At 62.0% G+C, this 25,582-nt stretch overlaps 1 protein-coding gene across 17 annotated transcripts in view; it reads right to left on the minus strand.

Annotated features, from left to right (window-relative positions):
• NRXN2 (neurexin 2) overlaps positions 1-25,582 on the minus strand; it is a 48,625-nt gene that overhangs the window by 15,665 nt on the left and 7,378 nt on the right. For 7 of the 17 annotated variants that reach the window (XM_064736994.1, XM_064736985.1, XM_064736988.1 and 4 more), the window contains exons 4-17: positions 22,065-22,094; positions 21,633-21,698; positions 19,208-19,509; positions 16,667-16,711; positions 12,786-12,947; positions 11,146-11,590; positions 10,179-10,562; positions 9,173-9,373; positions 7,199-7,225; positions 5,998-6,117; positions 4,538-4,919; positions 3,504-3,694; positions 2,309-2,482; positions 1,610-1,729 (exon numbers count right to left, since the gene is read on the minus strand). In XM_064736994.1, coding sequence (XP_064593064.1) covers positions 1,610-1,729; positions 2,309-2,482; positions 3,504-3,694; positions 4,538-4,919; positions 5,998-6,117; positions 7,199-7,225; positions 9,173-9,373; positions 10,179-10,562; positions 11,146-11,590; positions 12,786-12,947; positions 16,667-16,711; positions 19,208-19,509; positions 21,633-21,698; positions 22,065-22,094 — 2,649 coding nt within the window. The remainder of the gene's footprint in view (positions 1-1,609; positions 1,730-2,308; positions 2,483-3,503; positions 3,695-4,537; positions 4,920-5,997; positions 6,118-7,198; positions 7,226-9,172; positions 9,374-10,178; positions 10,563-11,145; positions 11,591-12,785; positions 12,948-16,666; positions 16,712-19,207; positions 19,510-21,632; positions 21,699-22,064; positions 22,095-25,582) is intronic. The other 10 variants (XM_064736989.1, XM_064736981.1, XM_064736991.1 and 7 more) reach the window with 6 other exon arrangements.

Raw genomic sequence — 25,582 nt, forward strand, 5'->3', positions numbered from 1 at the left:
GGGGACATTGGGACATGGGGGGGGACCACGGGGGACATGGGGGGTCCTGATCTCCCCCCCCCCCGTGAGGGACACAGGTGTGGCACGTGCTGTCACCTGTCCCTCGTTAGGGGACAGAGCCACCCCGGGGCAGGGACACGTGTGTCCCTCGTGTCCCTCGTGTCCCTGTGCGAGAGCCCTGGGGGGACACGGAGCCCTCGTGCCAGGCACAGGTGGCACAGGTGTGGCACAGGTGGCACAGGTGACACCCGCGGTGCCACCTGCCCTCCTTAAGGGCCACCATGGCGGCACCAAGGAAGGGACGGAGCCACCTCAGCCAGGGACACTTGTCCCGTTTGGGGACACTTGTCCTGTGCCACGGTCACACAGCGAGGGGACAAAGGCCACCTGTCCCCCCCCTGCTCGCTCCTGGGGGGTCCTGGGGTCCCCCCGGTGTGGGGGACAGGGGATTCCCCGGCTGTGGGGTGTCCCCCACCCACCCTGGGACCCCTTGTGTGTCCCCCTGAGCCACCCGTGCCACTCTGTGCCCCCAAATCCCCCTGAGCCCCCCACTCAAACTGGGCACAGCTGCCCCAAATCTCCCTGTGCCCCCAAATCCCCCTGAGCCCCCCACTCAAACTGGGCACAGCTGCCCCAAATCTCCCTGTGCCCCCAAATCCCCCTGAGCCCCCCACTCAAACTGGGCACAGCTGCCCCAAATCTCCCTGTGCCCCCCAAATCCCCCCGAGCCCCCCACTCAAACTGAGCACAGCCACCCCTCTGAGCCCCCCAAATCCCCCCGAGCCCCCAAATTCCCTCTGTGCCCCCCAAATCACTTCGTGCCCCCTACTCAGATTGGGCACAGTTGCCCCTTTGAGCCCCCCAAAACTTCCTGAACCCCCCAGGCTCCCTGAGCCCCCCAAGCCCCCCTGGCCCCCCACTCAAACTTGGCACAGCCACTCCCCTGAGTCCCCCAAACCCTCCCAAGCCCCCCAAGCCCCCCCAGGCCCCCCACTCAAACTTGGCACAGCCACTCCCCCGAGCCCCCCAAACCCTCCTGGCCTCCCACTCTCAGCACAGCCACCCCCCTGATCCCCCCAAGTTCCTCCAAGCCCCCCAAACCCTCCCAAGCCCCCCCCAAGCCCCCCACTCACGCTCGGCACAGCCACTCCCCAAGTTCCTCTGGGGCCCCAAACCCCCTCAAATTCTCCCTGGCCCCCCACTCAAACTTGGCACAACCGCTCCCCCGAGCCCCCCAAAACTCCCGAGCCCCCCAAATCCTCCCTGGCCCCCCACTCACGCTCGGCACAGCCACTCCCCAAGTTCCTACGACCCCTCCCCAAGCCCCCCAGCCCCCCACTCAAACTTGGCACAGCCATTCCCCTGATCCCTCCAAGTTCCTCTGAGCCCCCCAAATCCTCCCTGGCCCCCCACTCGCTCTCAGCACAGCCACTCCCCTGATCCCCCCAAACCCTCCCAAGACCCCCAAGTCCCCCACTCACGCTTGGCACAGCCACTCCCCCAAACCCCTCCGAACCCCCCCAGCCCTCCCAAGCCCCCAAACCCCTCCGAACCCCCCCAGCCCTCCCGAGCCCCCCAAGCCCCCCAGCCCCCCTGGCCCCCCACTCACGCTCGGCACAGCCGGCCCCCCCGAAGGCCGTCATGCTGCAGTCGCAGGTGAAGCCGTCCCACTGCTGCAGGCAGACGCCCCCGTGGGCACACGAGTCCTCGGCGCACGTCGTGCTGGGGCCTGGGGGGCACCGGGCTCGTGGGGACCCCCCGGGATTGTGGGGACCCCCCTCAGTTCCCTCAAACCCCGAGGGGGGCTCTCAATGGGGTTTTTTGGTGCTAAATCCCCTCCCACCCTCTGTCTTTGTGTGCCCCCCGGTTCCTCAAATCCCCCACGGACACCTCGTTGTGACCCCCCCCCCCACCCCAAGCCCCCTGCCCACCTGTGCACCCCCTCCCCAAACCCTGTGGAAAAGTCCCGGACCCCCCCAAAAAAATGTCCCAGACACCCCCAGACCCCTGTGCCCCCCCCACATATCTCTGTAACCCCAGACCCCCTTGATGCCCCCCAATTCTCATTGTCCCAGCCCCCCCTTCACATCCCCCACGTCCCAAAGCCCCCAGACCCCTCAACCCTTGTGCCCCTCCCCATTTCTCACCATCCCAGCCCCCCCTACACATCCCCCAAATCCCAAAGCCCCCAGACCCCCCTGTGCCCGCCATTTCTCACCGTCCCAGCCCCCCCTCACATCCCCCACACTCTGCAGCCCCCAGACCCCCCAGCCCTGTGTCCCCCCTTTGCCCCCTCCCCATTTCTCACCATCGCAGCCCCTCCTCACGTCCCCCACGCGTCTCAGGGCGTCCCCCAGCAGGTCGGGCAGGCGCCCGTTGAGGTCCAGCGAGGCCAGGCAGCCCCGGAAGCCCCCCCGGGAGGCCACGAGGCGCGGGAGGCGCCCCAGGAGCCCCGGGCTGACCCCCCCGACGTACAGCTCACCTGGGGGGGGCACGGGGGGGTCACCTGGGGGACACTCAAGGGGTGAGGGGACACTGTGCTGTGGGGTGACCCCTCCCATCCACCCCAGGACCATCCCCACACCTCTGCCCTCTCCCAGGTGTCACCCAGGTGTCACCCAGGTGTGCCCCCGGTGGTCCCAGGTGTCCCAGATGTCACCCAGGTGTGTCTCCAGGTGTGCCCCAGGTGATCCCAGGTGCTCCAGGTGTGCCCCAACTGTCCCAGGTATGCCCCAGGTGTGATCCCAGGTGTCACCCTTGAGCTGGAGGCCACAAGTCCCCTTCCTGTGCTGGGTCAGGGGGTACCTGTCCATGCCCTCCATGGGTACCCCCACACCTGTTATGCTCACAAGGTGTCCCCAGGTGTCCCCAGGTGTCCCCCAGGTATCCCCAGGCATTCCTTGGGTCTCACCCTTGAGCTGCAGTCTGTGGGCGCCCTGCCCGTGCTGGGTCAGGAGGTACCCACACACCTGTACCCCCCCTCAGCTGTCCCCAGGTATATCCCAGCTGTCCCCAGCTGTCCCCAGGTGTGTCCTAGGTGCCCCCCATGTCTCACCCTTGAGCTGCAGCCCGCGGGCGCCCTGCCCGTGCTGGGTCACAGGGTACCCACACACCTGTACCCTCCCTTAGGTGTCCCCCAGGTATATCCCAGCTGTCCCCAGGTGTCCCCCAGGTGTGTCCCAGGTGTCCCCCGTGTCTCACCCTTGAGCTGCAGCCCGCGGGCGCCCTGCCCGTGCTGGGTCACGGGTACCCACACACTCACACCCACACACTGTACCCTCTCCCAGCTGTCCCCACCTGTCCCCAGCTGTCCCCAGGTGTGCCCCAGGTGTCCCCCGTGTCTCACCTTTGAGCTGCAGCCCGTGGGCACCCTGCCCGTGCTGGGTCGTGGGGGTACCCACACACCTGTACCCCCCCTTAGGTGTCCCCCAGGTATATCCCAGCTGTCCCCACCTGTCCCCAGGTGTCCCCCAGGTGTGTCCCAGGTGTCCCCCGGGTCTCACCCTTGAGCTGCAGCCCGCGGGCGCCCTGCCCGTGCTGGGTCACGGGTCTCCCGTCCACGCGCAGCGCGTGCAGGGTCCCCCCCTCGCGCGCCACGGCCACCTCGTGCCAGCGCCCGTCGTGCAGCGGCTGCTCCGAGTTGCCCTTCATGAGCGAGGGGCCCTCGCCCAGGTCGAACACGTAGTGGATGTACCTGCGAAAAGGGGGCGGGGCCTCGTTTGGGCGTGGCCTCCCACCTGAGGAAGGGACAAAGGGACTCCCCCCTCCCCCAATCCCCCAATACAGGGAGTGAAAATGGGCTGGGGCCAATGGTGGGGGTGTGGTCACAGTTGGGTGTGGTCGTTATGGGCGTGGCCTGAACCAGGAGGAGGAGCTTGTGGCATGGGGGTGGAGCTTAAGGGTGGGTGGGGGCATCCCTGAGGGGTGAGGGGGTCACAAGGTCTGAAAAGGTTCAGAAGGTCCCCAGGGGGGTTATGGGGTCCCCAAGGCCCCCCTGGTGTCCCCAGAGCATCCAGGAGGTGCCCAGGAGGTCCCCAAGGTCCCCAGGATGTCCCCAAAGTCCTCAGGACCCTCAGAAGGTCCCAGGTGTTTTCTGAGCTCCCTGAGACCCCCAAGGACCCCACAGGTGTCCCCAAGATCTGGGAAGGTCCCTGAGCTCCCCAGCAAGGCTGTGGTGTCCCCAAGGTCCCCATCAGGGCTGTGATGTCCCCAGGATCTCCAGCAGGGCTGTGGTGTCCCCAAAATCCCCGAGATCCCCACCAGAACTGTGGTGTCTCCAAGATCCCCAAGGTCCCCACCAGGACTGTGATGTCCCCAAGGTCCCCAGCAGGGCCATGGTGTCCCCAAGATCCCCACCAGGACTGTGATGTCCCCAAGGTTCCTGAGATTCCCACCACGACTGTGATGTCCCCAAGGTCCCCAAGGTCCCCACCAGGACTGTGATGTCCCCAAGCTCTCTGAGCTCCCCAGAACGCCCCCCCAATGTGCCCCCCGGTGTCCCCCCAGGGTCCCCCAGTGTCCCTTGGTGTCCCCTCACCCCTTGACCAGCTCGACCACCAGGAAGTCGGAGCCGCTGCCGCCATTGAAGAGGATGAGGCCGTCGGGCGCCGTGGTCTTGAACTGGAAGAAGAGGTGGAAGGAGGAGAAGGCCTGGAGCGTGGCCAGCGCCACGTAGGAGCCGCGGCCACCAAAGGCCACCGGGTCGGCCACGATGGCGCGGCGGCCAAAGCGCGCGTTGAGCTCGCAGGAGCTGATGTCGCCGTCGCGGCACAGGTCCAGGTAGGGCAGCCCGTTGAAGACCAGCCCGCTCAGGTGGCCCAGGAAGTTGGACGGGACCACGGCCAGGAAGCGGCGCTCGGTGACGATGCCGGTCTCGATGTTGTGGAACTCCAGGCGGGTGTGGGAGCCCGACAGCTGTCCTGGGGGTGTGGGGGACACGGGGGTGGCACCGGGAGCGCGAGGTGCCACCCAGGTCCATGGGTCTGTTGGTCTCGTGGACCTACAGGTTGTGGGTGGTGTCCTCACAGGGCTGGTCACCTCATCCCCATGCACTCATGTCCCCAAGGACCTCCATGCATGTTCTCATGGATCTTCATCCATGTTCTCATGGACCTTCATCCCTGACCCCATGGACCTTCATCCATGTTCTCATGGACCTTCATCCATGTTCTCATTGACCTTCCCCCCTCATGGACCTTCATCCATGTTCTCATGGACCTTCATCCATGTTCTCATGGACCTTCATCCCTGACCCCATGGACCTTCATCCATGTTCTCATGGACCTTCATCCATGTTCTCATGGACCTTCATCCCTGACCCCATGGACCTTCATCCATGTTCTCATGGACCTTCCCCCCTCATGGACCTTCATTCTGGTTCTCAAGGACCTTCATCCCTATCCCCATGGACCTTCATCCCTGTCCCCATGGTTTGATGTCCCCATGGACCTTTATCCATGTTCTCATGGACCTGGTCACCATGTTCCCACGGACTTTCATCCCTGTCCCCATGGACCTTCATCCCCATCCCATAGACCTTCATCCCTGTCCCCATGTCCCTGGTCACCATGTCCTCAAGCCCCAATGTCCCCACAGACTTCCATCCCTGTCCCCATGGACCTTCATTCTGGTTCTCATGGACCTTCATCCATGTGCCCATGGTTCCATGTCCCCTGGACCTTCATCCCTGTCCCCTGGGCCTTCATCCCTGTCCCACAGACCTTCATCCATGTTCTCATGGACCTGGTCACCATGTCCCCAAGCACCAGTGTCCTCATGGACCTTCATTCTGGTTCTCATGGACCTTCATCCCTGTCCCCATTGTTCCATGTCCCCTGGACCTTCATCCCTGTCCCCATGGACTTTCACGTCCCCGTGGACCTCCATCCCCATCCCACGTTCCTGCAGCCCCACTGACCACGTCCCCACGGGTCTGAGCACCCCGGTGTCCCCAGGAGCCCAGGCCGAGGTCCCCCCGCCCCGTCCCCGCGGTGTCACCTTCGACGGTGACGTTGTCCACGGCGAGCTGGAGGCTGCGCCCGCGCCGGGCCACCCGCACCGAGTGCCACTCGTTGTCATCCAGCCGCTGCCCCGCGAACAGCGTCTCGGGGCCCTTGCCTGGGGGCAGCGGGGACAGCGGTGACACCGGGGACAGCGGGGACAGTGGGGACAACCGGGGACATTGGGGACACTGGGGATACTGGGGATACTGGGACACCAGGGGCAGCAGGGACACTAGGGACAGTGGGGACACTGGGGACACTGAGGATACGGGACAGTGGTGACACCGGGGACAACCAGGACACCGGGGACATTGGGGACAGCTGGGGACATTGGGGAGACCCAGGACACCAGGGACATTGGGGACACCAGGGACACCGGAGACATTGGGGACACCGGGGACATTGGGGATACTGGGACACTGGGAACACTGGGACACCGGGGACACCAATGACATTGGGGACACCAGGGACACTGGGGATACTGGGGATACCAGGGATACCGGTGACACTGGGGACAACTGGTGACACTGGGGACACCAGGGACAAGTGGTGACATTGGAGACACGAGGGACACTGGGGATACCAGGGACAGTGGTGATACCGGGGACAGCAGTGACACCGGGGACAGTCGGGGACATTGGGGACAACCAGTGACATTGGGGACACTGGGGACACCGATGGCACCGGGGAAAACCGGGGACACCAGGGACAGCAATGACATTGGGGACACCAGGAACATGGGGGACACTGGGGACACCAGGGACAGCGGTGACATTGGGGACACCAGGAACATGGGGGACACCGGGGACACCGGTGGCACCAGGGACACCAGGGACAGCGGGGACACCGGGGACACCACTGTCCCCCAGGGGTTTTTTGGGGGTTTTGGGGGTGTTTGGGGCAGTTTTTGGGGTGTTCATGGGGGTGTTTTGGGGTGTTCATGGGGGGGGTTTGGGTGCCAGGTATCCCAGGGAGGTTGGGGTGTTTGGGGGTGTCCCGGGGGTGTCCCCAGGGGTGTCCCCGAGGGGTTTTGGGGGCAGCTTTGGGGTTGTTTGGGGGAGTTTTGGGGGCATTTGGGGCATTTTTAGGGGTGTTCATGGGAGGGTTTTGGGAGCTGGATATCCCAGGGGGTTTTGGGGGTGTCCCGGGGTGTCCCGGGGTGTCCTGGGGTGTCCCGGGGCGGGGGTGGCACTTACTGGGGTGACAGCCCACGCGGACACAGTCTGGGGAGAGAAGACACGGGTCAGGCCCTTCGCAGCCGCCGCCAGGGGGCGCCCCGGGGACGGGGGGGGCGGCCGGGGGAGGGGCGAGGTGCCAGAGCGGGGAACTGGGATGAACTGGGAATGGGAGGGGAATGGACTGGGATGGGATGAGTGGGAAATAGGATGGGACTGGGATGGACTGGGATGGACTGGGATGGAACTGGGATGAACTGGGAGGGACTGGGATGAACTGGGATGAACTGGGATTGGACTGGGATGGAACTGGGAGGGACTGGGATGAACTGGGATGAACTGGGAGGGACTGGGATGGGACTGGGATGGAACTGGGAGGGACTGGGATGAACTGGGATGGACTGGGATTGGACTGGGATGGGAACTGGTTTAGGGGGTCTCTGGCACCTCGCGGGGGGGCCCGGCCGCCCTGAGGGCCCAGCCCGGGGGGATCCGGGGGGATCTGGGGGGATCCCACCCAGGGCTGGGCCCCCCCTCGTCAACCGCTGCGGGGCGGGGGGGGGCAAACACCGGGACCCGGGGGGGGCCCCAATCCCATGAGGGGGACCCCAACTCCTTGGGGGGGTCGCAAACCCCTTTGGGGGCTCCCCAATCCCACGGGGGGGGTCCGCATCCCTTTGGGGGATCTCCAACCCCTTGGGGGGTCCCCAATTCCATGGGGGGTCCCCAATTCCATGGGGGGGGTCCGCATCCCTTTGGGGGGGTCCGCATCCCTTTGGGGGGGTCCCCAATCCCACGGGGGGGGTTCCCCACCCCACAGAGAACCTGCAGCCCCTCGAGGGGTCCCCCCCAATAGAAGGGGCTGCAGGAGGGGTCCCCAACCCTTGGGGGTCCCCAATCCTCTGGGGGGGACCCTCAGCCCCTTTGGGGGGTCCCGGCGCTGTGCCCCAAATGGCAGCGGGGGGGTCACGAAGGCCCCAATCCCGCGGGATGGGGGGGGGGGGAATTGGGGACACCGAGGTGGCTCTGGTGACAATCAGGGCCAGTTTGGGGGTCACAGGTGCCATTCTGGGGGTGCTCAAGCACCATTTTTGGGTCCTGGGCACCTTTGGCGGAAGTTTTGGGGTCCCAGGCACCAATTTGACAATTTTGGGATCACAAAAACCAACCCCGACACCATTTTGAGACCTGAACACTCTTTTTGGGGTCCCAGGTGCGAACTTGACAATTTTGGGGCCGGGAGAACTGACCTGGGCACCATTTTGGGGTCCTGACCATCATTCTGGGCTCCCAGGTACCAACTTTGGGCCACTTTTGGGCCACAAGCACTTTTAAGGATGTTTAGGGACCCCAAGAATCATTTTTGGGGTCGTAAGAACCAACTTGGGCACCAATTTTGGGTCCTGAGCATCACTGAGGTGTCCCAGGCGCTAATTTGACCATTTGGGGGTCCCAGGCTCCATTTTAGGATCCCTTGACAATATTTTGGGTTTTCAGACATCATTTTAAGGTCCCAGACAATATTTTGGGGTCCCAGGCCCTACTTTGAGGTCTCGGAGACCATTTTGGGGTCCCAGGAACCATTTTAGGGTCCCAGACACCATTTTGTGGTCCCAGACAATATTTTGGGGTCCCAGGCTCCATTTTAGGATCCCAGACAATATTTTGGGCTCCCAGATGACGTTTTGGGGTCCCAGGAACCATTTTGGGGTCCCAGGCCCTATTTTGGGGTCCCAAGAACCATTTTGGGGTCCCAGGCCCTATTTTGAGATCTCAGACACCATTTTAGGGTCCCAGACACCATTTTGGGGTCCCAGACACCATTTTAGGGTCCCAGGCCCTATTTTGGGGTCCTAAGCACCATTTTGACCCTCCTGGCACGACCAGACCCAACTCGGGCCCCATTTTGGGGAGGATTTGGGGACATTTCAGGGACACTTCAGGGACGTTGCGGGGTTCATCCGGGGGGTCTCCGCGGGCTCTCGGGGGGCTCACCCAGGTTGAGGGTGAGCTTCATGCGCCCCCCGTCCAGCTCGAGGCGCAGCGTGTCGGCCGAGTGGCGCGAGGTGGTGGCCAGGACGAGGCCGAAGGCTCGGGGGGACATGAAGCGCAGGGACACGTCCTCGGCCTCGGTCTGCTCGCCCGGCACCTGCACCTTCAGGTACATGCTGCCGTCGTAGCTCAGCACTGCCGCCTCTGCGGGGACAGGGACACGTCTGTCACCATCGGCACGGCCACCTCCGGTGTGCCCGGGTGTGCCCTGGTGTGCCCTGGTGTGCCCAGGTGTGCCCTGGTGTGCCCTGGTGTGCCCAGGGTGTCCCCAGGTGTCCCCAGGTATGCCCGGGTGTGTGCCCAGGGTGTACCCAGGTGTGCCCTGGTGTGCCCTGGTGTGCCCAGGTGTCCCCAGGTGTGCCCGGGTGTCCCCAGGTGTCCCCAGGGTGTCCTCAGGTGTCCCCAGATGTCCCCAGATGTCCCCAGGTGTGCCCAGGGTGTCCCCTCACCTGTCTCACAGCGCGGCCCCAGGTACCCCATGTCCCCTCCAGGTGTGCTCCCAGTCCCTGCTGTGTCACCTCAGGGTCCTGTGTCACCCTCAATCCCCCCCAACCCTGTCTACCCAGCTCACCCAGGTGCTCAGGAAGTGCCACCCCCTCTGTCCCCTCTGTGTCCCCTCTGTCCCTGTGTCCCCTCACCTGTCTCGCAGCACGGCCCCAGGTAGGGATGCCCTAAACCCCCCCAGCCCCCTCTGCAGCTCACCCAGGTGCTCAGGAAGTGCCACCCCCTCTGTGTCCCCACTGTCCCCAGTGTGTCCCTGTCCCCTCACCTGTCTCGCAGCGCGGCCCCAGGTACCCGGTGCCCCCCCAGGTGTACCCTCAATCCCCACTGTGTCACCTCGGGGTCCTGTGTCACCCTCAATCCCCCCCATCCCCAGCTCACCCAGGTGCTCAGGAAGTGCCACCCCCTCTGTGTCCCCTCTGTCCCCAGTGTGTCGCTGTCCCCTCACCTGTCTCGCAGCGCGGCCCCAGGTACCCGGTGCCGCGGCAGTCGCACACGAAGCGGTTCCAGCCCTCGCGACACGTGCCCCCGTTGCGGCACGGGCCGCTGGCGCACAGCCGGGGGGGGTCCCTGGCGCAGAGCGGGGCGACCCCCGGAGCCCCCCCCGCGCCCAGCAGCGCCCGCACGTCGCGGCTCCGCCCGTCCACGAACAGGTCCCGCACGCAGCCCACGAAGCCGAGGCGCAGCCCCGCGGCCCAGAGCTCGGGGGGCGCGGGGGGGCCCGCGCGGCCCTCGGGGAGCCCCCCCAGGTACAGCTCGGCCCCCACGTCCAGAACGTCGCGGTCACCGCTGGCCAGGAAGGGCGTGCTGCGGCTGTTGACCGACACCGAGCCTGGGGACAGCGAGAGGGGATGGCGGGGGATAGTCAGGGGACAGCGGGGACAGCAGGGGGAGAGTGGGGGACAGCACAGGAGAGCAGGGGACAGCGGGGTGACAGTGTGGGACAGTGGGGGGAGTGGGGGGACATCAGGGGGACATCAAGGGACAGCAAGGGGACAGCAGGAGGAGAGTGGGGGACAGCATAGGGATAGCGAGGGGACATCAGGGGACAGCGAGGGGACAGTGGGGGACAGAGGGTGCATGGCAAAGGGGGAGATAATGGGGCCACCCTGCCCTACCAAGCCCGGCACACCCTTTGCACACCGGCACACTCCTCCCTTCCCTCCCTTCACACTTTTGCACACCTGCACACCCTTTGCACAGCTGCACACCCCTCCCCACACACCAGCACACCCTTTGCACACCTGTACACCCCTCCCTTCACACTTTTGCACACCTGCACACCCTTTGCACACCTGCACACCCCTCCCTTCACACTTTTGCACACCTGCACACCCTTTGCACAGCTGCACACCCCTCCCCACACACCAGCACACCTTTTGCACACCCTTTGCACACCCGAGCCCCCCCCTCACCTTTGCGCCCGTCGCGCTGCACGTCCACGTGGCACCACTCTCCGTCCGTGACCTTGCGGGCGCTGGCGCGGAGCCGCAGCCCGGCCGCGCCCATGCCCAGCAGCAGGTACAGGTGCCCGTCCAGCAGCTCCAGCGCCAGGAAATCGGGGGGCGGCGGGGGCGGCCCCCGGGGGGCTGCGGCCGGGGGGTCGCGGGGGGGTCCCTGCCCGAAGAGCAGCACCCCGTTGGGCTCCGTGGTGCGGAAATCGAAGGAGACGGAGCCGGCGCGGGCCGGGCGCCAGGTGGGCAGCGCCAGGTGCGCCTGGGGGGTGGCGAAGGTGACGGGGTCCAGCGCCGGGGGGGGGTCGCAGTGGAAGAGCAGCGCCCCGTGCAGCGTCACCCGCGCGTCCCCTTCCTGCGCCAGCCGCGACAGCTCCAGCTTGAAGTCGTTGTTCTTGTAAACCACCTGGGGAAGGGGGGACAGGTGAGGTTTGGGGGTGTTCGACATCCCCCGGTGCTGCTGTACTGAGGTGTCACCTGGAACGCCCCTGGGGACATGCACAGGTGAGTCTGGGGTCCCCAAAATGTGACCCAGAGTCCCCTGGGGACACACTCAGGTGAGTCTGGGGTCCCCAAAATGTGACCCAGAGTCCCCTGGGGACACACTCAGGTGAGTCTGGGGTCCCCAAAATGTGACCCAGAGTCCCCTGGGGACACACAGGTGAGTCTGGGGTCCCCAAAATGTGACCCAGAGTCCCCTGGGGACATACTCAGGTGAGTCTGGGGTCCCTAAAATGTGATCTACGGCCCTTGGGGACAAGCAGAGCTGAGCTGGGGACTCATGGATGTCCCCAAAATGCGACCTACAGCTCCTGGAGACATGCACAGGTGAGTTGGGGGTCCCCAAAACGGCCCCTGGGGACATGCACAGGTGAGTCGGGGGTCTCTAAAATGTCACCCACAGCTCCTGGGGACTCGCACAGGTGAGTTGAGGGGTCCCCAAAATGTGATCCAGAGTCTCCAGTAACACCCACAGGTGAGCTGGGGACTCATAAATGTCCCCAAAATGTGATCCACAGCTCCAGGGACATGCACAGGTGAGCTGAGGGTCCCCAAAATGTGACCCGGAGTCCCCAGGGACACACAGAGGTGAGTAAGGGAGATCATGGATGTCCCCAAAATGTCACCCACAGCACCAGGGGACACACACAGGTGAGATGGGGAGATCATGGATGTCCCCAAAATGTGATCCACGGCCCCTGGGGACATGCACAGGTGAGTCGGGGGTCCCTAAAATGTCACCCTCACCCCCATGGATACACACAGGTGAGTTGGGGGTCCCCAAAATGTGACCCAGAGTCCTCAGGGACACCCACAGGTGAGTCGGGGGTCCCCAAAATGTCACCCACAGCTCCTGGGGACTCACACAGGTGAGTCAGGGGTCCCCAAAATGTCACCCCCACCCCCATGGACACACACAGGTGAGTCTGGGGTCCCCAAAATGTGACCTACACATGAGTCGGGGGTCCCCAAAATGTCACCCCCACCCCCAAGAACACCCACAGGTGAGTCGGGGAGCCTCTACCTCTCCCCCCACCCCAAACACCTGCACCCCTCCCCATGTGACCACGATGGGGGTGGTCCCGAGCCCCCAGACTCACGTCCTTGAGGCAGCCCATGAAGTTGTTGCTGACGGGGGACCCCGGCAGGTCGGCGGTGTTGGGGGACCCCCCCACGTAGAAGAAGTCGTCGGAGCCCAGCATGGTGAAATCCTCCTGCGTGTAGCCCGTGGTGGTCAGGATGCCGTCCACGGAAATGGTCACCTGGGGGGGGGCGGGAGAGCGGCCGCGCTCAGCCGGGACCCCCCCGGGCCGGGGCACCCCAAAACTGGGGAGGGGGAACACGGGGGACAAAGGGGGACACATGGGAAAGGGGTGGGGGGTGATGGGTGGGATGGGTGGGGGGGTGAGGGTGATGGGTGAGGGGGTTTGGGGTCACCTGGGGGGTTTTGGGGTCACCTGAGGGAGTGATAGGGAGATGAAAGTGAGGGGGGTTGGGGTCACCTAGAGGGGTTTGGGGTGACCTTGGGGTCACCTGGGGGGGTTTGGGGGTCACCTGGGGGTTTTGGGGTCACCTGGGAGGTTTGGGGTGACCTGGGGGAGTGATGGGGGGATGAAAGTGATGGGTGAGGGGGTTTGGGGTGACCTGGGGGAGTGATGGGGATGATGAAGGTGAAGGGGTTTGGGGTCACCTAGAGGGGTTTGGGGTGACCTTGGGGTCACCTGGGGGGGTTTGGGGTGACCTGGGGGAGTGATAGGGAGGATGAAGGTGAAGGGGTTTGGGGTTACCTAGAGGGGTTTGGGGTGACCTTGGGGTCACCTGGGGAGGTTTGGGGTGACCTGGGGGTTTTGGGGAGGATGAAGGTGAGGGGGTTTGGGGTCACCTAGAGGGGTTTGGGGTGACCTTGGGTGGGTTTGGGGTCACCTGGAGGGGTTTGGGGTCACCTTGGGAGGGTTTGGGGTTACCTGGGTGGGATTTTGGGGTTACCTGGGGAGGTGATGGGGGAATGAAGGTGAGGGGTGAGGGGGATTTGGAGTCACTTGGGGGGAGGTTTGGGGTCACCTTGGGGGTTTGGGGTCACCTGGGGAGATGATGAGGGGGATGAAGATGAGGGGTTGAGGGGGTTTGGGGTCACCTGGGGGTGGTTTGGGGTCACCTGAGGGGTTGATATGAGATTGATGGGGGGAGGTCACAAGGGGTTGGAGGAGGGGTTGAAGCCCCCCCGGTATCTCCAGGTGAGACCCCCAAGGAGCCCCCCCAGGTGAGAAGGGGGGCGGGTGATGAGAGGAGGAGGGGGTGACACGGAGGTGACACAGGTGTGACACTGGGGTGACACTGGGGTGACACTGGGGTGACACAGGTGTACACTGGGGTGACACGGGTGTGACACTGGGGTGACACTGGGGTGACACACAGGGGACACAGGTGTGACACAGGTGTGACACGGGGGGGTGGGGGGGGGGTTAGTATCGAGTTTTGGGGGTCCCGGGGCAGAAGAAAGCTCAGACACAAACACGGTCGTTAGTGGGGGCAGCGTGCACAGGTGTGCCAGGGGCGTGCACAGGTGTGCCAGGGGGGCGTGCACAGGTGTGCCAGGGGGGCGTGCACAGGTGTGCAAGCACGTGCAAAGGGAGGGTTGGGGGGGCGTGCAGGGTGGGGGGCGTGCAAAGGGATGGGGGGACCCTGGGGGGACGGGGGCAGCCCCACAGCATCTTGCACACGCGTGTGAGCACGTGCACCTGCACACACCTGCACACACACCTGGTGTGACCCTCACAAACCCACACACACCTCTAGTGACCCTTACACACCTGTACACACACCTGTACACCCCTTTTCACACCTGCACACTCCTTTACACACCTGCGCACACTTTGACTCTCCTTTGCACACCTGTACACACCTCTGCACACCTGTACACATCTGTGCACACCTGTACACAACCGCACTCACCTGTGCACACCTTTGCACACCTGTACACACCTGCGCACACCTTTGCACACCTGCACACTCCTTTGCATACCTGTATTCACTTGCACTCACCTGTATACACTTGTACACACCTGCACACACACCTGATGTGACCCTCACACACCTGAACACACCTGCACACACCTACACTCACCTGCACACACCTGTACACACCTGTGCACACCTGTACACACCTGCACACACCTTTGCACACCTGCACACACCTGTGCACACCTGCACACACCTGTACACACCTGCACACACCTTTGCACACCTGCACACACGTGTACACACCTCTCATGCCCCCCCAGCCCCTCCCCCCGCGGGGGGGCGGCCCCGGTGCCCCCTGGGTGGGTGTTGGGGGAGGGGCGGGGTGGGGGAGGGGCTGAGGAGGGGTCTCAGGTAGGATGGGGGAGGGGGAGGGGTCAGTGTTAGTCAGGCCGTGCAGGGGGCGTGGCCAAGCACGTGCGAGGGGGCGTGGCTCAGGCAGCGGGGCCCCGCCCCCATCCCGGGTGGGAGGGGCTTTGTTGGGGGGGAGGGGCGGCCCCGCTGCCTGCGCGGGATTGGGGGAGGGGGCGGGGAGGGGGCGGGGATGGGGGAGGGGCGGCAGCTTGTCCTGAAAACGCCGTTTCCGTCCTCGATTTGGGGAGGGGGCGACACCCACTCCCCCAAAAAATAAAAATTCATTCAAATTCCCCCCTTTTTTAAATCCCCCTGCGGCGGGGTTTGGGGTGAAAGCGGCTGGTTTTGGCAAAAATGGGGAAAAATCCAAAGGAATCGCCCCAAAATGGGGAGGGAGGTGGGGTCCCACGGCCCCTCTGTGAGTGACAGGTGGATTTTGGGGGGAACCTCAAATTTTGGGGTGGTTTTGGGGCTTTTGGAGCTGTGCTTGGCCACGAGGGAGCAGATGGGAGCAAAATGTCTGAAATCCCAGGAATTCACCCCAAAATGAGGCGTTTGGGGGCTCCATCCTGCCCCTGACCTGCATTGGGTTTTTTGGGGGAAATTATGGAGAATTTGAGGCTTGGCTGTTTTGGAAGGTGGGATTGGTGTCAAATTGCTCCAAATCCCAAAAATTCACCCCAAAATTGGGTCTGGGACTTCCTAAAAATTTCCAGGGGAAAACAAGCCCAACCAGGGCCGGGTTTTGGGGTGAAACCAGCGGGTTTGGGGACCAGGGAGCTGCAGCTATGCCCTGGATGGTGTGAGGGGGGAAAAATTGTCCAAAATTTCTAAAATTCACCCCAAAATGGGGGAGCGGGAGCCCACATCGTCCCCTTGGGGAAAATCAGCAACTTCTGAGCCTGGCCTGACTTTTTGGGTGGAAATCAGTTGGTTTTGGCATTGGGAATGTGCAGGTGTTAATCCAATCACCCAAAATCCAAAAAATTCCCTAATTCACACCAAAACAGGGACCCCGCACTGCCCTCATTGAGAAAATCACCCTCAAAAAGGATTTTTTTGGGGGAAAATCAGCTGTTTTTGGCATGAGGGAGGCGATGCTCCGCCACAAAATGGCGGACAGCTGAAAATTGCCCTAAATCCCTCAAATTCACCCCAAAACAGTGGGAGTTGAACCTTCTTGAGAAAAAACATCACCGTCCTGACCCCAGATAAGGACTTTTTTGGGGAAAAATCAGCTCATTTTGGCACGAGGGAGCCGTAACTCAGCCACAAGATGGCAGACGGGTGAAAATTGCCCAAAACCGCTAAAACTCACCCCAAAAACGGGGCGGCAAATGGGTTCTGCCCCCATCGAGCACCACCCGCCCCCTCAGGAAGGATTTTTGGTGGGATGGGAGGAAGAGGAGGGTGAGGTAGAACCAGCTCTCATTTATTTTGCCACGATGGGAGGGGGGCGCAGCCGAAGCTCGGCCTGCAGAGATGGCGGATGAAATATTTTTGTTTTATTTTTGGTTTTTTTGCCCAAAATCCCCCGGATCGGCCCCAAAAGGTTGGGAGTCGGGGGCCACACGGCGAAGCCAAGGAGTAACAATAGAGTGATAACTACCAGGTAATGCAGTTTGTTTACCATAGCGTGTCCGATCCCTGCGTGCTGGCGGCGAGAGAAGGACAAAACACAAACGTGACGTTTTGGGGGGGCTTTTTGGGTTTTTTGGGGGTTTTTTTTGGGGTTGTTTTTGTGTTTTTTGGGGTTTTTTTTTTAGGGTTTTTTGGGGTTTTTTGGGGGGTTGTTTTTGGGTTATTTTGGGGAGGTTTTGGGGTTGCTTTTGTTAAAAGGGGGGGCCCCCCCAGGATTAGTGGGAGGTTAGTGGGGGGGGGCCCCGCGGGGTGGGGGAGGGGGGAAGCGTGTTAGTGGCACGCGCACACACAGGGGGGGAGGGGCGTGGCACGAGGAGGGGGGGGTGGGGGTGGGGGAGGGGCGGCGCCCACCTTGGGGGGGAGGGGGGAGAGAAGCAGAAAGTTGTCATAAAATGGGGGGGGGGAACCCCCAAACTCCACCGGTCACACCCCCCTGTGGGGGTTGGGCAGAGACCCCTCCCCCAGTGGTGTGTCCAGTGCTCCCAGTTTGGGAGGGTCCATGGAACCAGTGCTCCCAGTTGGGGAGAGAGAGATCCTGCGGTCGGCGCTGCCGGCGGGGTGGCTGAGCAGCATGTCCAGTGCTCCCAGTGCTCCCAGTTGGGTGCTGGAGCAAAACACCCAGTGCTCCCAGTGCTCCCAGTGCTCCCAGTTGGGTGCTGGAGCAAAACACCCAGTGCTCCCAGTTGGGTGCTGGAGCAAGGTACCCAGTGCTCCCAGTGCTCCCAGTTGGGTGCTGGAGCAAGATACCCAGTGCTCCCAGTGCTCCCAGTGCTCCCAGTTGGGTGCTCCAGCAAAACACCCAGTGCTCCCAGTGCTCCCAGTGCTCCCAGTTGGGGAGCTGGTCAAGGTACTGGTGCTTCCAGTTGGGTGGTTGATAAAGACACCCAGTGCTCCCAGTGCTCCCAGTTGGGTGCTGGAGCAAAACACCCAGTGCTCCCAGTGCTCCCAGTTGGGGACTGGATTGAGGCTCCCAGTGCTCCCAGTTGGGTGCTGGAGCAAAACACCCAGTGCTCCCAGTGCTCCCAGTGCTCCCAGTTGGGGACTGGATTGAGGCTCCCAGTGCTCCCAGTTGGGTGGTTGATAAAGACACCCAGTGCTCCCAGTTGGGGACTGGATCAAGGCTCCCAGTGCTCCCAGTTGGGTGCTCGAACAAGACACCCAGTGCTCCCAGTGCTCCCAGTTGCGTGGTTGATGAAGACACCCATTATTCCCAGTGCTCGCAGTTGGGTGCTCGGCCAATGTACCCATCACCCCCAGTTGGGTGGCTGACCAGCACAACCAGTGCTCCCAGTTGGGGAGGAGACTGAGGAACCCATTGCTCCCAGTATGCCCGGCTGTCTGGTTTAACCCAACACCCAGTGCTCCCAGTTGGGGAGCTGCCATGGTACTGGTGCTCCCAGTTGGGTGGTTGATGAAGACACCCATCACTCCCAGTGCTCCCAGTTGGGGAGTTGGCCAAGCTAACTGGATTTCCTGGTCGATTGGTAGTCCAAGACAACCAGTGCTCCCAGCTGGGCAGTTGACCAAGATGCCCATCGCTCCCAGTGCTCCCAATTGGGGAGCTCAGCAAAATGCTTGGTGGTGCCAGCTGGGGTGGTTGGCCAAGAGTCCCATCCCAGTGCTCCCAGTTGAGGAGCTGTCCAAAGCTCCCAGTGCTCCCAGTTGGGGGGCTGATCAAACCAAGCATCTTTCCCAGTGCTCCCAGTTGGGGAACTACCCAGGGCTCCCAGTGCTCCCAGTTGGGGAGTTGAACAAGACAACCATCGCTCCCAGTGCTCCCAGTTGGGGAGTTGACCAAACCAACCATCACTCCCAGTTGGGGAGCTGATTAAACCACCCATCTCTCCCAGTGCTCCCAGTTGGGGAACTGCCTAAGCCATCCATCTCTCCCAGTGCTCTCAGTTGGGGAGTTGACCAAGCAAACCATTGCTCCCAGTGCTCCCAGTTGGGGAGCTGATCAATGCAACCAGTGCTCCCAGTTGGGAACCTGCCCAAACCACCCCTCTCTCCCAGTGCTCCCAGTTGGGGAGTTGATCAAACCAACCATCACTCCCAGATGGGGACTTGCCAAAGGCTCCCAGTGCTCCCAGTTGGGGAGCTGCCCAAAGTCCCAGTGCTCCAGTAGGGAGCTGCCAACCACATCACTCCAGTGCCCCAGTTGGGACTGCCCAAGCCACCCATCTCTCCCAGTGCTCCCAGTTAGGGAGTTGACCAAGCCAACCATTGCTCCCAGTGCTCCCAGTTGGGGAGCTGATCAAACCCACCATCACTCCCAGTGCTCCCAGTTGGGGAGCTGCCCAACACTCCCAGTGCTCCCAGTTGGGGAGTTGATCAAACCATCATTCCCAGTTGGGGAGCTGCCCAAAGCTCCCAGTTGGGGAGTTGATCAAACCATCACTCCCAGTTGGGGAGCTGCCCAAAGCTCCCAGTGCTCCCAGTTGGGGAGCTCCCCGCACTGACCCCTCGAGAGACCACCCACCCCTCCCCTCCCGCCCTCTCCCCGCCGTACCTGCCGCAGGTTGCGCGTGACGCGCACGTGGTGCCAGCCGCCGTCGTGGAACTTGCCGTTGACGGGCTCCACCAGCGCCTCGAAGGCGCCGGCGCCCAGGTTGATGACGAGCCACACGGCGCCGGCCTTGAGCGACAGGTTGAGGAAGTCGGCGGCGCGGCCGGTGTGCAGCAGGAGCCCGTGGCGCTGCCGCGTGCGGAACGCCAGCGCCAGCTCGTCCGCGCTGCTCTGCACCGGCGACCGCGACACGTCGTAGCAGAAGAACTCGCTGCCCCGGAACGTGGCCACGTACTCGGCGCGGCCTGGCGGTGGGGACAGCGGGGACGCCGTGTGGGGACGTTGGAGGGGGAGGTTGGCAGAGGGGGTGTGGTGTGGGGAGGTGTTGGTGGGAGGTGGTGAAAGGGGGTGGGGGGGTTGTGATGAGGAGGGGGCATGGGGAGGTTGTGGTGGGGACATTGGCATGGGGACATCGTCATGTGAACATTGTCATGGAGATGTTATGATGGTGATGCTGTCATGGGACATTATCATGGGATGTTGTCATGGAGACATTGTGGTGGGGACGTTATCATGGCGATGTTGTCATGGGGACATTGTGATGGGGACATTGTCATGGGGACATCGTCATGGAGATGTTATGATGGGGACATCATGGGGACATTGTCATGGGGACATCGTCATGTGAACATTGTCATGGAGATGTTATGATGGTGATGTTGTCATGGGGACATTATCATGGGGATGTTGTCATGGGGACACTGTCATGGAGATGTTATGATGGGGATGTTGTGATGGGGACTTTGTCAAGGGGACGTTATCATGGGGACATTGGGACATTGTCATGGGGACATTGTCATGAGTTGTCATGGGGACATTATCATGGGGACATTGTCAAGGGAACGCTGTGATGGGGACATTGTCATGGAGATATTATGATGGGGATGTTGTCATGGAGACATTGTCCTGGGACGCTGTCATGGGGATGTTGTGATGCGGATATTGTGATGGAGACATTGTCATGGGGATGTTACAGGGACATGTGATGGAGATGTTGTGATGGGGACATTGTGATGGGCATGTTGTGATGGGGACATTGTCATGGGGACACTGTGGTGGGGACATTGACATGGAGACATTGTCATGGGGATGTTGTTCCAGGATCATTATGATGGGCACGCTGTGATGGGGATGTTGTGATGGGGACATTATCATGGGAGCATTGTGATGGGCATGTCGTGATGGGGATGTCATGGAGATGTTGCCATGGAGATGTTGTCAAGGGGACATTGTCATGGGGACATTGCCATGGGGATGTTATGATGGGGATGTTGTGATGGGGACGTTATCATGGGGACGTTGTGATGGGGACCATGAACCAGAGATGTGGCCTTAGGGACCTTCCAATGAGGACATCATCATGGGGACATCGCAAAAAGGACCTTGTGATGGGGACATTGTCATGGGGACATTGCCATGGAGATGTTATGATGGGGATGTTGTGATGGGGACCTTGTGATGGGGACATTGTCATGGGGACACTGAAATGGGGACTGTGAACCAGGGATGTGGCCATGGGGACTTTCCAAGGAGGACATCATCATGGGGACATTGCACCGAGGACCTGGCAATGGGGACTTTGGCATGAGGACACAGTGATGGGGACCTCACCATGGGGACATTACTGTGGGGACATTGCACGAGGACATTGTTACGGGGTTCCAGGTGTGTGCTGGGGGTTCCTCAGAAGTTCTGGGGTGTCCCAGGTGTTCACAGGTGTGGGGTTTGGGGGTTCCAGGTGTGCATTGGGGGTTTGGGGGTTCCTGGGAGGTTCTGGGGTGTTCCAGGTGTGCACAGGTGTGGGGTTTGGGGGTTCCAGGTGTGCGTTGTGGGTTTGGGGGTTCCTGAGAAGTTCTAGGGTGTCCCAGGTGTGCACAGGTGTGGGGTTTGGAGGTCCCAGGTGTGCCCTGGGGATTGGGGGTTCCTGGGAGGTTCTGGAAGGTCTCAGGTGATTCTGGGTGTCCCAGGTGTGCACAGGTGTGGGGCTGTGGGGTCCTGAGAAGTTCTGGGGTGTCCCAGGTGTGCACAGGTGTGGGGTTTGGGGGTTCCAGGTGTGCATTGGGGGTTTGGGGGTTTCTGGGAGGTTCTGGGCGCTCCCAGGTGATTCTGGGTGTCCCAGGTGTGCACAGGTGTGGGGCTGTGGGGTCCTGAGAAGTCTGGATGTCCAGGTGTGCATTGGGGGTTTCTGGGAGGTTCTGGGGGGCTCCCAGGTGATTCTGGGTGTCCCAGGTGTGCACAGGTGTGGGGTTTGGAGGTCCCAGGTGTGCCCTGGGGATTTGGGGTTCCTGGGAGGTTCTGGAAGGTCCCAGGTGGTTCTGGGGGGGTCCCAGGTGTGCCCAGCTGGGGGGTCCCGCTGACCCTCACTGACCTTTCGCTGCCTGCTGGATCTCACCGGCGCCGCGGCCGGGCCCCCCCTCGGCGACCTCGGCGGGCCCTGGGGGAGGGGCGCGTCAGGGCGGGGCCCAGGTGTGTCCAGGTGTGTCCCCTCCCCCCAACCCCCCCTCGGTCCTCGTGCAAGGACCCCTCCCCCACCCCGTGCAGGGACCCCCCCCCCCCAGGCCCCTCCTCCTATGGGGGGAGGGGTCACAGCCCCTCCCCCATCCTCCCCCCCCTTGCACGAGGGACCGCCCCCTCCCCTCCCCCCCCCCGTCCCCGTGCGAGGCGGCCGCCCCTCCCCCCCCGTGTCGCACGAGCCACAGACACGATGGGGGGGGGGGATGGGGGATGGGGGGGTGGGGGAGGGGCGAGGGTGATGAGGGTGATGAGGGGGTGGGGGAGGGGCCCGAGGGCGCGTCTTTACCTTGGCCGGTGACTCGCAGGTGGGCGGGACCTGGGGGGGAGGGGGGGTGGGGGGAGGGGCGTGGGAAAGGCGTGGGGGGAGGGGCGGGAGAACGGAAAGCAAAAGTGGCGGGAAAAGGGAAAATTTGGGGGGAAAAAACGGGAAATGGGTAGAACTCGGGGAGGGGGGAAATGGGAGAAAACGGAAGGAAAAGGGAAATTGGGGGAGGAAATAAAAATAATGAAAGGAAATGAAAGGGGAGGGGAATGAGAGAAAGGGGGAAAATGGGGGAAAATATAAAAAATAGAGAAAAAAAGGAAGAAAGGAAAAGGAAGGAAAGGAGGGAAAGGGGTGAAAGCGGGGAAAAGGGAGGAAAAAGAGGAAAAAAGTGAAAAGGGTCAAAGCAAGGGAAAGGAGGAAATTGATAAAAAGGGGAAGTCAGCAGCACAAGGGAAAAGAGAAAAGGAAAAATAAAAAGGGGGGAAAAAGGGGGGGAAATTAAAATAATTCTAAAAGGGAAAATTATCAAAGAGGGAAAATAAAGAAGAAAAAGACCAACAAAGGGAAGGCAAAAATGAAGGTGAAAAAGAACTCTGATATAAATGGAGGAAATATATAAATTTATTGAAAAAAGAATTTTAAAAGGAAAAATAATTACATAAGGAGATAATGATAAAAAAGAAGAAAGGTATTAATTAACGTGGAGAAAAATAAAGAAACTGGAAAATAAATTTAAACGGGCAAATACCTTAAAGAGTAGAAAATCCATAAAAAGGGGGAAATAGTCAAAATAATGTGAAAATCACGTGAAAATGAAAAATATTAAAAGAAAAACTATTAATAAAAATGGAAAAATAATCTAAAAAAACAATGAAAAAGCCAAAGTAACGGGAAATGTCAAAGAAAAAAGGGGGGAAAAAAAGGAAACAGTAAAGGAAAAGCGGCAAAATGGGAAAAATAGGGGGAAATGGGAATGAAAGAGAAATTAATTAAAAAATATAAACGTAATTTAAAAAAAAAATCAGAATTAAAAAAATTAAAAATTAACCAAAAAACCCAAAATGACCGAAAGGCCCGAGCGGCCCCGGGGGGGGGGTTGGGGGGTGGGGGAGGGGCCCCGGGTGGGGGAGGGGCCCCGTCACAACTTAAACCTCCTTTAACTTGTGACGGCATCGGGCGATGCCGGGGGGGAGGGTTGGGAGGGGCGGGGGGCGGGGACAAGCGCGGGGGGGGCGGGGCCACGCGGGAAGCGCCGCCCCTGCCGTTTTTCACCCCCCCCGCCGCTTTCCCGCGGGTTTTTCCCCTTTTTCCGAGGTTTTTCGGGGAAAAGCCGGGGGTGGGGGAGGGGATGAGACACGGGGGGGGGCGGGGCCGCCCCTGGCGCGGGGACCCTCCCCCACCCCGGGGCCCTCGTGCGGGGCACGTGGGGGGCAAGCCCCGCCCCTCAAACTGGTCACGCCCCCTCCAATAAACATCGCCCCGCCCCTTTCATGCCCTCGTGCAAGCCCCACCCCTTGGTTCTGAGCTCAGCCAATCCACGGCAGCCTCATCGCTGCTTCCTCCCATTGGCTGCCGGCGGTGTTCTAATTTGCATATCTCCGCCCCCACCCCGTCACACACGCTGCATTGGCTCGGCCGTGCCAGTTTCATTTGCATATCGCCATCCTATTGGGCCCTCAGGGAAGTGACGTCATGTCTTGGGGAAGCTGCATGGCTCCGCCCCCTGTGCGAACGTCACGAGACCCACGTGCTCTGCACGAGCCCCTAGCCCCGCCCCTCGCTGCTATTTTTGGCATAAACCACGCCCTCTGCCGCACAGGCCACGCCCCTTCTGAACCAATTCCCGCGGGATTTGCACACCTGGAGCCGCGCACGCCCCTTGCACAACACCTGAGCCAGGCCCCGCCCATTTCAGGTGTCACACGGGGCTTTGCACGGCCACGCCCCCAAACCCCCTCCCTCCCAAAATGCTCCTCCCCCCAAAAGCCCCTCCCCCACTCACCTTCCACCGCGGGTTCTTCCTCTGGGGGTCCCGGGGGGCAGCAGGGGGGGAGGGGCAGAGCCATTAGTGCCCAGGTGTGTCCGCAAGCCCCGCCCCCACCGCGTCCGTGCAGCCCCACCCCGTGACCTCGGGTTGACCTTGGGGGCGGGGCACAATGGGATGGGGGGGAGGGGTTTGCACGCCCCGTGGGATTTGCACGCCCCGAGCTTTGTCCTGGTGGGGATTTGCACACCCCAAGCGGGAATTTCACACCTTGTGCACACCCCATGTCCCTCAGGGTGACCCACAGGGTCTCTGCACCCTATAGGGCACCCTACAGCACCCCATAGCACCCCAGCACCCTATAGGGCACCCCATGGCACCCCAACACCCTATAGGGTGCCCTACAGTAGCCCTGCACCCTATAGGGTGCCCCAAAGGACCCAGCACCCGATAGGGCACCCCATAGCACCCCACAGGACCCCAGCACCCCATGAGACACCCAGCAGTGCCCTACCCACACCCTACAGGCACTGTGGACCCCACAGGGCACCCTATAGGTACCCTGCACCCCATAGGGTGCCCTATAGGAACCTTGCACCCCACAGGGCACCCTACAGAGACCCCACACCCTATAGAGACCCTATAGGGATCCTGCACCCCACAGGACATCCCATAACGATCCTGCACCCCATAGGGTGTCCTATGGGGTCCTTGCACCCCATAGGGCACCCTATAGGAACCCTGCACCCCACAGGGCACCCTGTAGGGATCCCGCACCCCATAGGACATCCCATAAGGACCTCACACCCCACAGGGCACCCTATAGGGCCCCCACACCCCACAGGCCCCCCCACAGCACCCCAGGGCCCTTCCAGTCCCCTCCAGCCCCCCCCATCGCTGTCCCCCCTCAAGGACGCGGCAGGAGCATCCGGCAGTGCCGTGACAACCGTCACCAGGGAGACAGGCCCGGGCGTCTCCATGGCAACGGGTACCCAGCCCCGGCGGCGCCATGGCAACCGGCCCTGGCAACGCGCCCGGAGGATGCTGTCGCCACGGTGACACCGGGGGATGCTGTCGCCATGGTGACACCGGTGGTTGTCCCCGTGTTGGCACGAGGGCGGGATGGCACGAGAGACCCCCGGGGCCACGCCCAGCTGGCACTGTCACCGTCACCGTCACTGTCACCGTCACCGCGGGGACACCCAGCCCACGGCAGGGCGTGCCATCGCACAGGGGCGTGCCAGGGGGTGGGGACAGGCAGGGACACCGGGGCGTGTGGGGACACTGGGAGGGGTAAACACGGGGGTGACATCGTGGGTGGGGGTCCCCCAAACCTCCGTGTCACCCCCAGAGGGTCACCCGGGTCACACGAGGACACGGGGATGTGGAAAATGGGGTGGGGGAGGACACTGAGGGTGTGGGGACAGGGGGACGCCAGAGGGGACAAGAGGACATGGGGGACATGAGGACAGGGACACAGGGGACAGAGGACATGGGGAGTGGACAAGAGGACATGGGGGACACCAGGGCATGGAAGGACAAGAGGACATGGAGG

Source organism: Zonotrichia leucophrys, unplaced genomic scaffold, assembly GCF_028769735.1.
Source record: "Zonotrichia leucophrys gambelii isolate GWCS_2022_RI unplaced genomic scaffold, RI_Zleu_2.0 Scaffold_34_1600103, whole genome shotgun sequence".
In the NCBI taxonomy this organism is placed as follows: Eukaryota; Metazoa; Chordata; class Aves; order Passeriformes; family Passerellidae; genus Zonotrichia; species Zonotrichia leucophrys.